General features: G+C 40.3%; 1 protein-coding gene across 1 annotated transcript in view; it reads right to left on the bottom strand.

The window, feature by feature from the left end:
* Window positions 1-12,358, bottom strand: part of SLC6A2 (solute carrier family 6 member 2) — a 1,144,495-nt gene that overhangs the window by 664,961 nt on the left and 467,176 nt on the right. The window contains exon 7 of the mRNA XM_073605017.1: window positions 7,544-7,647. Coding sequence (XP_073461118.1) covers window positions 7,544-7,647 — 104 coding nt within the window. The remainder of the gene's footprint in view (window positions 1-7,543; window positions 7,648-12,358) is intronic.

Consider the following 12,358-nt stretch of genomic DNA (forward strand, 5'->3'; position numbering starts at 1 on the left):
TTTTGTAATAAAGGAATTGTCAAAAACTGTCTCCTGTCCTTTTTACTTTTTTGACATTTGTTTGGGGAATGGGTAGGGGTACAATGTACCCCTACCCATTCACATAAGGGGGGCAGGATCTGGGGGCCCCCTTGTTAAAGGGGGCTTCCAGATTCCGATAAGCCCCCCGCCTGCAGACCCCCACAACCACCGGGCAAGGGTTGTGGGGACGAGGCCCTTGTCCCCATCAATATGGGGGGACCCCAAAGCACCCACCCCATGTTGAGGGCAAGCAGCCTGGTATGGTTCAGGAGGGGGGGCGCTCGCTTGCCCCCCCCCCTACCCTGGCCTGCCATGGCTGCTTGCTCGGATAAGGATCTGGTATGGATTTGGGGGGGGGGGCACACCAGTTTTTTTTTTTACATTTTGGCAGGGGAGTTCCCCTTAACATCCATACCAGCCCCAAAGGACCTGGTATGGACTGGGGGGGGGACTTCATGCATTTTTTTTCAATGGTTTTTCATCTATATTACCGGGAGCCGACAATACATTACAGCCACGAGCAATTTTACATTTTTTCCTTTTGAAATGTCATTTTGCTGCGGTACTGTATTAAACATCAGAAAGATGCGCTACTTTACAGGCAGACTAAGGGGACCCCCAAGGCATGACATTTAAAGGAATATTTCATTAAGTGTTCTTGCATAGCAAGACCACTTACTGTTATCTCACATATATATTATTCTTATTATTATAGCCAAATTTACCACCCTAACTCCTCCCACAGTTTTTACACTACATAGACAAGTAATATACCGAAACGTGCAGATTGTTCCCGAATGGTGTGCTATTACTTTGTGGAACGTTTCGCCGAATGGTTCACGAAATATCGTCGTTTTTGCGGCGAAATTGGTCCCATAGGAATGAATGGGGAAACTAGAGTGGGAGATGACAAAAGCTGGAAAATCAGAACATGATTTCTAAACTGCCGCCACTCCCTCATTTTCAAGCCCACCTACACAAATCTTATATCAAAACGTTCAGCTATCCCTGCTGCCACTAAACATGTCCACGGCTAAGCCATAGTCCTGATAGTTTTCACAATATGACCATTTGTTTGCAACTCACGCCGTCCATTGACATTCATTGAAACTACACTCTAGCCCCCTCCAAATTTGAAGGGCAATTTCTAAACTGCGACCGTGCCTTCATTTTTAATATTTCAGAGACATACTATACATCAAAATCTAGGTCTGGGTCTTGTGATTCTCACAATATAAAGATCTTCGCTGTAGGATGTATAGTTTTTAAAATACGGCCATTTGTTTAGAGGTCATTTCAGGAAATTTTAGCCATTAATCAGAGTGTACTGTTAGTGTTTGTTTTGTTGCCATGGTTACCAAAGCTTCTGTTATACACAGGGGGGAAGGTGGCTGGAGCATCTCAGCTGATTACAGAGCCCGGGGGAGGGGACAGACACACCATGTACTGATTTATAATAGAGGAATATGATGGGGCAGTTTTGATGGGGTAATTCTGATGGGGCAGTTTTGATGAAGTAGTATTTGGGAAGCATAAACAGGGCATGAGCGTTGCTAGGAAACAGTGGTTGTAAACACAAGATGCTGAGACACTCCAAATGCATGTGACTTCATCTGCTAGACTTGATAATGCTTGTAGACTCCTCCCACAGTTTTCACACTACAGAGACAAATAATATACCGAAACGAGCGGATTGTTCCCGATTGGTGTGTTATTACTTTGTGGAATGTTTTGCTGAATGGTCCACGAAATGACGTTTTTGTGGCGAAATTGGTCCCATAGGAATGAATGGCGAAATGTTCAAAACTAGAGTGGGAAGTGACAAAAGCTGACAACCCCATGATCAGCCAAAACATTATGACCACCCCATGATCAGCCAAAACATTATGACCGCCCCATGTAAAAAAAAAAATATTTTTGAAAAAAAAAAAAAATTTTGGAAAAAAGTAAAAAAATAATTTTTGAAAAAAAAAAAAATCATTTTTGAAAAAAAAAAAAAATATTTTTTAAAAAAAAAATATTTTTGAAAAAAAAAAATTATTTTTGAAAAAAAAAATATTTTTGAAAAAAAAATTTCTTTTAAAAAAAAAATTATTTTTGAAAAAAAAATATATTTGAAAAAAAAAAAATATTTTTGAAAAAAAAAAATATTTTTGAAAAAAAAAAATTATTTTTGAAAAAAAAATTACTTTAAAAAAAATAATAATTTCGAAAAAAAAATTATTTTTGAAATAAAAAAATTCATTTTTGAAAAAAAAAATTACCTTTGAAAAAAAAAATTATTGTTGAAAAAAAAAATCATTTTTGAAGAAAAAAAAATCATTTTTGATTAAAAAAAATTCATTTTTGAAAAAAAAAATTACTTTTGAAAAAAATGTTCAGCTCTTTCAGCGAATGATGGAACTTTTTTACTACTATTTATACTTTTTAAAATATTAAGCTTTTTAACACTTTTCACAGTTACTCAAGCCACTCCACCCCACCCAGTTACTCCGCCCACTCCAGTTGTAGAGGCAAGAACACTTTCACAATTTCCCCAGAAATTGTACCTTTTCTAGTTTTTATTGTTTCACTTTAAGCATTTTGAAAATCACTGCTCCTGAAAAAACAGCCCTTTGTAAAACTTTTTTTTTGCATTGATACATGTCCCCTGGGGCAGTACCAGGCCCCCAAACACTTTTTATGGCAAAAACTTGCATATAACTATTAATCATATTTTTACTTGCCAAGAATTCAGGTTTAAATAAGTGCCACTCAAGATTCTATTAGAATTCCACATGGTTTCTCCATAGCTTCTACATTGCAAAAATACATTTTTTTTTAAAATGTTCCCTGCATGTGATTGAGTATTTATTAATAAGTAAATTTCTACAACATTCACTAATCTAAGAAAAAAAACAGTTACAAGGTAAAAATTCTTTTGTGGAGTGAGCAGTCTATTTGCCTGGCCATATCTGTCTGCAGCAGAATGTAAACAAATTACCATTCTTGAAAGCAGAAATACACTGATCTGGGTAATGTATTGTAATGTAAAATGGCCATGAATGGCCATGTTAGTGAGCCCTTATAGTGATCATGCCCATACACCAGTAAAGGAGCTGGTCAAAACATTTGTTAAAAAAATATTTCATAATAATGTTGTTCTCAGAGGACCACTGGGCCACACCCCTCTCCTTTTTTATGGAAAATAATAGACAGGCAGGGCTCCAGTGTGCAGCTGTTCATTAAAAATAGCTTTACATAGATTTCTTATTTATTTCTTATTATCTCATTAATAGCATCTGAAAGTGGGTGGGATATATTAGGAAGCAAGTGAACGTGTTGTCCCTGAAGCTGCTGTGTTGAAAGTAGAAAAAAATGGGCAAGTGTAAGGATCTGAGTGACTCAGACAAGGGCCAAACTGTAATGGCTAGACAACTTGATCTGAGTAACTCCAAAACGTGAGCTCTTGTGGGATGTTCCCTGATCTGCAGCAGTCAGGACCTACCAAAAGTGGTCCAAAAAAGAAAAAAAACATCAATCAGGTGACAGGATCATTGACAGCCAAGGCTTACTGATGCAAATGGAGAGAAAAGGCTGGCTGGCCAGTTTAGTTTGATCCAATAGAAGAGCTACTGTAGCTCAAATTGCTGAAAAAAATTATTGCTGGCTCAATTGGAAAGGTGTTAGAATGCACAGTGCATTGCAGTTTGTTGTTTATGGGGCTGTATGGACCGGTCAGGGAGCCCATGCTGACCCCTGTCTACAGCCTACAATGGGCACATGAGCATCAGAACTAGACCACGGAGCAACAAAAGAAGTTGGTCTGGTCTGATGAATTTAAGAGTGGTTTGAGGAACACAACAAGTTCTCCAGATTTCAATACAATCAAGTATCTGTGGGATGTGCTAGAAAAATCAAATCCAATCCGTGGAGGACCCACCTCGTGAATTACAGGACTTAAAGGATGTGCTACTGATGGTTTAGTGGCCGACACAACAACATATTTTCAGAGGTCCAGAGACCATGCCTCTACGAGTTATGGTGGGTAGTCAATAGTCATAATGTCATAGCTGATCAGTGTGTATATACTGTAGAGCTGCACGATTCTGGCCAAAATGAGAATCACAATTTTTTGCTTAGAATAAAAAGATCATGATTCTCTCGCAATTCTCGCAGAGTAAAATCTTTCACATTATACAAAAAAAATTGGGCTAACTTTACTGGTTAGATTTTTTTTTAATTCATTAAAGTAAAGTAATTTTTTCCCAAAAATTGCATTTGAATGACTGCTGCACAAATACAGTGTGACATAAAATATTGCAACAACCACCATTTTATTCTCTGGGGTCTCTACTAAAAAATATATGTAATGTTTGGGGGTTATAAGTAATTTTCTAGCAAAAAAAATGAATTTAACTCGAAACCAAAAAATGTCAGAAAAAGGTTTAGTGTTTAAGTGGTTAAACTTCCCTCATTTACACACCAAAGTGTATTCCTTTGATCTAAAGGACAAACTGTCACAATGTTTATACTTAAGTTCCACTGCTAAAGAATGGTTTGATTCTTGGCAGACTGCTCGGTTTGGAGAGAATTCTCTGCATAGAAAGAATCAGGAAATACTTTGTCAAGATCGCAAGGGGGAAAAAATTGCGATAACGATTCTTAACGATTAATCGTGCAGCTATAATATACTGTATATACCCTATTAAATATGATGTAAACTCTATCTGTAAATATAAAAATCATATTCAATATAGGAGTTTTAGAATCAGAAAGAAGTGCAGAGTGCACTGTCAGTTGGAAATCCAAAGTGTAAGGTTTACACTTGGTCCTCTTTTATAAACAGGCCGCTGGATTAAAGTGGATGTAAACCCTCACATACAGTGAGAACAGAAAGTATTCAGACCCCCTTAATTTTTTCACTCTTTGCTATATTGCAGCCATTTGCTAAAATCATTTAAGTTAATTTTTTTCCCTCATTAATGTACACACATCACCCCATATTGACAGAAAAACACAGAATTGTTGACATTTTTGCAGATTTATTAAAAAAGAAAAACTTAAATATCACATGGTCCTAAATATTCAGACCCTTTTCTCAGTATTTAGTAGAAGCACCCTCTTGATCTAATACAGCCATGAGTCTTTTTGGGAAAGATGCAACAAGTTTTTCACACCTGGATTTGGGGATCCTCTGCCATTCCTCCTTGCAGATCCTCTCCAGTTCTGTCAGGTTGGATGGTAAACGTTGGTGGGCAGCCATTTTTAGGTCTCTCCAGAGATGCTCAATTGGGTTTAAGTCAGGGCTCTGGCTGGGCCATTCAAGAACAGTCACAGAGTTGTTGTGAAGCCACTCCTTTGTTATTTTAGCTGTGTGCTTAGGGTCATTGTCTTGTTGGAAGGTAAACCTTCGGCCCAGTCTGAGGTCCTGAGCACTCTGGAGAAGGTTTTCATCCAGGATATCCCTGTACTTGGCCGCATTCATCTTTCCCTCGATTGCAACCAGTCGTCCTGTTCCTGCAGCTGAAAAACACCCCCACAGCATGATGCTGCCACCACCATGCTTCACTGTTGGGACTGTATTGGAGAAGTGATGAGCAGTGCCTGGTTTTCTCCACACATACCACTTAGAATTAAGGCCACAAGTTCTATCTTGGTCTCATCTTATTTCTCACCATCTTGGAGTCCTTCAAGTGTTTTTTAGCAAACTCCATGCAGGCTTTCATGTGTCTTGCACTGAGGAGAGGCTTCCGTCGGGCCACTCTGCCATAAAGCACCGATTGGTGGAGGGCTGCAGTGATGGTTGACTTTCTACAACTTTCTCCCATCTCCTAACTGCATCTTGGGAGCTCAGCCACAGTGATCTTTCCCCCGATAGCTCAGTTTGGACGGACGGCCAGCTCTAGGAAGGGTTCTGGTCGTCCCAAACATCTTCCATTTAAGGATTATGGAGGCCGCTGTGCTCTTAGGAAACAAGTGCAGCAGAAATTTTTTTGTACCCTTGGCCAGATCTGTGCCTTGCTACAATTGTGTCTCTGAGCTCTTCAGGCAGTTCCTTTGACCTCATGATTCTCATTTGCTCTGACATGCACTGTGAGCTGTAAGGTCTTATATAGACAGGTGTGTGGCTTTCCTAAACAAGTCCAATCAGTATAATCAAACACAGCTGGACTCAAATGAAGGTGTAGAACCATCTCAAGGATGATCAGAAGAAATGGACAGCACCTGAGTTAAATATATGAGTGTCACAGCAAAGGGTCTGAATACTTAGGGCCATGTGATATTTCAGTTTTTCTTTTTTAATAAATCTGCAAAATTTCAACAATTCTGTGTTTTTCTGTCAATATGGGGTACTGTGTGTACATTAATGAGGAAAAAAATTACTTAAAAGATTTTAGAAATTGGCTGCAATATAACAAAGAGTGAAACATTTAAGGGGGTCTGAATACTTTCCGTCCCCACTGTATATCCAGTGAAGTGAACAGCCTCAGATACACAGAGATTAAACAAATCTCCCTAATCTATACATAAGTATATCTGCTGTCTTCATCTTTATACAGGGGGTCCCCGGGTTACAAACAAGTTAGGGACTATAGGTTTGTTCTTAAGTCGAATCTGTTTGTAAGTCGGAACGGGTACATTTTTTAAGTGTAGCTCCAGCCAAAAAAACTATTTTTAAGCTTTTTGGATAGCATAGGGAAGGGTTAACACCCCTGTGACATTTGTTTTGCTGTCTGTGCCCCTGTTCAGAAGATTTCACCTCACTTTCTGTCCCAATGACAATTGGATTTTGAAAATTTTGGGTTGTTGTGGAAACAAGCCTTGGTGATAAAGCATCAGTGGAGGTACCTTTTCCCCAAAATAGCTCTTACAGGAGAGAATTTCCCTTCCTAGGCGTAGATTTCCTCTCACTTCCTGTTGTCTCCCTCCGTTTGTAAGTAGGAGTCGTTTGTAAGTCGGATGTTTGTAACTAGGGGACCCCCTTTATACTGTTTAGAAACTTCAGATCATGTTAGGATATTTTCTCTTGCTGGTTAGCACTGCAGTGAAGCCTGGGCATACAGCCAAGACAGCTGATTGGAGGAAAGGCACACACCCCCTCTACTCATAGGTAGAGACTTTCAGCTCTGTTTGTTGAATCATTCAGGGCTCTGCTAATCTATGTATAGCATCTTCCCCAACACAAAACTCAGGCTGCTTTTATCACGTGACGGAGAACTTATCAGGAGTTATCAGGCTGATAACAGAAGAACAGAGCAGGAGACAGCTATGGGACATAGTGCTTTGAAGAGAGATAACAAAACACTGCAGATATATGTGCCCAGCTCAAATTGAATGAATCAGGTTTACATCCAATTTAAGGGAGAAATACGAACTACTGGTTTTAAAATTTTGTAAGCTGCTTTCTATATGAGCTGGTTAGGGAACAGTTAATAATATAGAACTTTCAAGATCAGCAGCATTTTATTTTGTGTAAATATGAACATGAAATTTAAATGTTTTTCAAAAACAACATTGAAGAAAAAACAAAAAAACTTACCTGTAACAGTTATTATCAAATTTATTATAACTGGCAAAAGCAATTAATACTCCAAATCCTGCCCCCAATGAGTAAAATATTTGAGTTGCAGCATCTATCCAGACCTAAATAATTAAAACACAGAAAGATTAAATAGTCACCAAACGAAAACCTAGACTTGTTCTTCATTTGTCACATTGAAGTAGAATTCTTGCCTAACCATAACTATTCTCAAAACTGTCACCTCCCCTCTCCTTCTACCCATGCTGCCAGCTCGAGCAGTGTGCTGTTATGCTTTTAGCTACTATGTTTGTGAGTACCCTTTTTTTTGCTTTTAATAAACTGGCAATTTGTATCACATTATTCCATTTATTTATTTCCTCCTATGTGCCTTGGATTGTCCATGCAATATTTGACTTTGGGCTGGATCTCAATGAAGGAACTTTAAAGGGTCAGAGGACACCCTTGAGGCACAGTGTCTTTTTCTATCAAGGGCTCAGGACCTCATGTTTGGGATGTAATTTCCAGCAGGAAGGATTTGCTGTGCAATCAGGTAGTGCAACACAAACTGGACACATCATTACATGTGGAGTGTAAACAAAGCTTATTCACATGATATGTACACTTTTTTATTGCACTATTTATAATTGTTGCACTTTATATAATTTGATTTATGGTTGTATTGTTCACTACAAAAGAATACGTATATATGAATTATTTGCTATATTTAACTGGTTCCTGCCCATTCTATAGCCAAAAGATGGCTACAGTGCGGCTCCCCAGTTCGGGGAGGATGTCCATGGATACCCTCCCACATGTGTGCCTTCTGAGCACCCCCTGGGGCGTGCAACAGGTGTGCACTGTGACCACTGTAACCTTTGGACACAGCTGATCATAGATCGCGGTAAAGGGCCAATCACAGTGGCCCTTTACCATGTGATAATCTGTGTCCAATCACAGCTGGTCACATGTAAACAGACTTACCAGTTATCAGCATTCCTTTCCTTACACTCTCTCTCTGTGTGAGGAAAGGAGAGGCGATAACTGGCTAGTCTGACAGAGCACAGTGAGTATATGGTTTACACTGATAATCAGGGCATCATTGATCATCAGTGCCCTGATTATCAGTGCAGCCTATCAGTGCAGCTTATCAGTGCCCATCAGTCAGTATCAATAAGCACAGAGATTTTTGGATATACCTATGCTACCTACCTGATGTAAAAAAGTTCTCTATACTTCCCTTTTGTCAGCACGCTCCAGTCCAGTCATGTGATCCCGCAGCTCCAGCTACCCTGTGTAAGTGCTCGATAATGGCTGTGAATTCCTGGAGCCTTGACATCATTCATAGGCTCCCATAGCCCAGCTGTTGTCGGCATTCCTCTCCTGTGCAGTCAGCTGTTCACTGACACGTGGGCCAGAGGTGCGGTATCACATGTACACAAATCCTTTTTTTTCCAGGAAGGCAGGATAGGTAGCAGGAGGAGAGAGGGGGACATTTTTAAGAATAGTTATAATTAGGCAGGAATTACACTTCAACAAATAAGATTCATGTAATGTTTGTCAGATCTACAAAACCACAGTATTTTCACTTCAAAAATCCAATAACAATAACAATAATAACATCAAATAGCTTTCTCAAGCAAACATTGTTTCAATTGTTTGGTTTGTTTCAAAGTTGCAGTGTCTGCATCTCTTGATTAACCCTTTGGGAGTATCTCACCACAAATTACATTTTTGTTGCAGAGGATGACTACAACCTGATTTGTATCTTGGTGCTGAGTTCTTTACCATAAGCAGGAAATAACATTTCTGGAGGCATTCTGTACACCAACTGTGTACAAAATGCCTCGAAGTTGTCATATTGCATTACAGTTTACAAAAATGACAATGCTGCAGCAGCGGCAGCTGGTGAAGTTTTAGGATGGGGGAGGCGCCAGACTTCACTCCTCCTTATTGACCCCTCCCTTTTCTCATAAGCCCCACTAATTATATAATCCACCCACTCCATCCCCCATATTCCACTAGCTTCCACCCATAATGTCAGGAGTATTTAGCGAGAGAAAGAATCAGTGCAATGAAAAATTAAGACATTTCTACATTGCTTTAAACAGCTTTACAAAACCATTATATGTGACAGAATCATCAAAGACTGCAAATAAAAATGTCACTATAAAACATCATACTCAAATTAAAGCAGGGTTCCACTGTTTCCAATGTTTGTTTGTTTTTTTTTTGGAAAAATGACAAAGATTATGTTATTTAAATATATAACTCACTTGTTCCGCTTTTAGTGATTTCTGCTGTCCGTTTTCTCACAATAAATAAACGTATACATTTTTATACTGCCGGTTATCATCTTGCCTGTGGGCATGTGAAGCCCACAGGCATCCTCTTCCAGGATACTGTGCTGCTGATCGACCAGCATGCACTGCCCGTTCTACCCCCGATCTCGCGCATGCGCAGTACCCTCAAATCGGAGCACCGTCAACAGCTCAGGTTGCCATCACAATGGGCGGCGGCATAGGAAGTCCCGCCCCGTTGTGATGGCAAAGGAGATGAGCACTGGCTCCTGAGAACAATGACACAAGCTCCCAGGAGCCAGTGCGGCTAAAAGGAAATTACGAAATAGCCGCACTTTACAAGCCCATATCCGCAGACTCCACATACAGGAAATACAGATGAAGATCTGCAAAACAAAGGTACAGTAGGAAAAAACAAAAAAAATAGTTCCGTCTAGTTCATATGTGGTTATTTGGTGGATGAGTCTGTGGACTTCCGTCCAAAATGACTGGAGTTTGGGACGGACCACCAGATGTGTAGCAGTATCCCAGTCTTTGTTTCCCATCTCCAACATTGCGGAGAGATTGTTGGGTATATGTGGTGTAGTATGAGGGGCGTTCTATACCATCTTGAAAGGAGTTTGAATGCGTTTTCTTGTACGTTAATATTAACTGTTCCCTTATGGATACGTTTGTAGATAGTTTCCTAATCAGATTCTGAGAAGTCAGTGGAGAGATCTCGTTCCCATTTACTGTTGGCCCAACTGTATTTGGGGTTCTGATTGGAAAATAGTAGAGCATATGTGTAAGATATGAGATGTTTTTGGGGTTCCGTTTGTAAACACAAGTCATCGAAGGGGGTGGGTTATCTTGACCATTCCGGTTTGAGTGCGAGGGTCCCGAGAAAATGTCTAATTTGAACATACGTCCAAAAGGGGAAAGTACCAGTTAACATTTTGGCCGTTAGGTTGGTGTATGAAATTAGTTGGTCACCCTTGAGGAAGTGTCCCACTCTTATGTTTGGGTGCGGCCATATGTTTTTCAGGAAGGATTCTTGTAATCTCGAGGTAAAGTCAGGGTTGAATTTAATGCCCTGTACACACGGTCGGACATTGATCGGACATTCCGACAACAAAGTCCATGGATTTTTTCTGACGGATGTTGGATCAAACTTGTTTTGCATACACACGGTCACACAAAGTTATCGGAAAATCCAATCATTCTGAACGCGGTGACGTAAAGCACATACGTCGGGACTATAAACGGGGCAGTAGCGTGGCACTTTTTCCGTCGGATTTGTGTACACACGATCGGAATTTCTGACAACGGATTTTGTTGTCGGAAAATTTTATTGCAAGCTCTCAAACTTTGTGTGTCGGAAATTCCGATGGAAAATGTGCAATGGAGCCCACACACGGTCGGAATTTCCGACAACAAGGTCCTATCACACATTTTCCTTCGGAAAATCCGATCGTGTGTACAGGGCATAAGTGGGGTCATCGGGCCTATGATTGATGAGATCTTATGTTTATTACAGGTGATTCGAAAGGAAGCAAGCGTGGGGCGGATTAACGGGTGAGAGTTATATGTTGGGGGGATATGTTTTGAAGCCAACCATGGGGCTTGGTCCAGCGGAAAAGTGATAAGGATTTTTCCAATTGGACCCAGTCTTTAATTTTGGAGTAAAACACAAAAAAGAGTATCCAGCGCTAACCCAGGAGGACCCAGGCAATATTAAACTGCTAGCAGACGCTAAAGGCTAATTCAATAAAAATCTCATATAAACATCAGTAAATAAAGTGCTGCGCAATTCATAAGAGTCCATAAATTGATAAAAACACAAGTGGTGTTGGTGTAGATAAACGAGCAAATTGAAGTGCAAGTGACACGCAGGAAACAAATCTCAAAGACGGGTGTCAGTGATCCCTCCACCGCACACAGATGGCCTCTCACCTCCCAAATTCGACCTGAAACAGGTCACACAGCGAGAGTCAGTGTAGCTGACACAGCAATCCAAGCAAACACTCCGGACATAGCCGCTCCAGGATACGTCTCAGCCAATATAATATGGCATGTGGAAAGAGATAACAAAGCGATCTAATGCTCTCTGTATGTTCAATCTTTTATTAAGGTAAAAAAGATAAGTTGCACTTACATATAACGGCACTCAGGTCTGCGGACAAATGAAACTGATAGTGAACAAGATGGCCGCGGGTGACGTCATGCGAACACCTGACCCCCCGTACGCGTTACGTCCGTAGGCGGGACTTCATCAGTGCCGTTACATGTAAGTGCAACTTATCTTTTTTACCTTAATAAAAGATTGAACATACAGAGAGCATTAGATCGCTTTGTTATCTCTTTCCACATGCCATATTATGTTGACTGAGACGCATCCTGGAGCGGCTATGTCCAGAGTGCTTGGATTGCTGTGTCAACTACACTGACGCTCGCTGTGTGACCTGTTTCAGGTCGAATTTGGGAGGTGAGAGGCCATCTGTGTGCGGTGGAGGGATCACTGATACCCGTCTTTGAGATTTGTTTCCTGCGTGTCACT

The sequence above is a fragment of the Aquarana catesbeiana genome, linkage group LG11 (assembly GCF_042186555.1).
Source record: "Aquarana catesbeiana isolate 2022-GZ linkage group LG11, ASM4218655v1, whole genome shotgun sequence".
NCBI classification, from domain to species: Eukaryota; Metazoa; Chordata; class Amphibia; order Anura; family Ranidae; genus Aquarana; species Aquarana catesbeiana.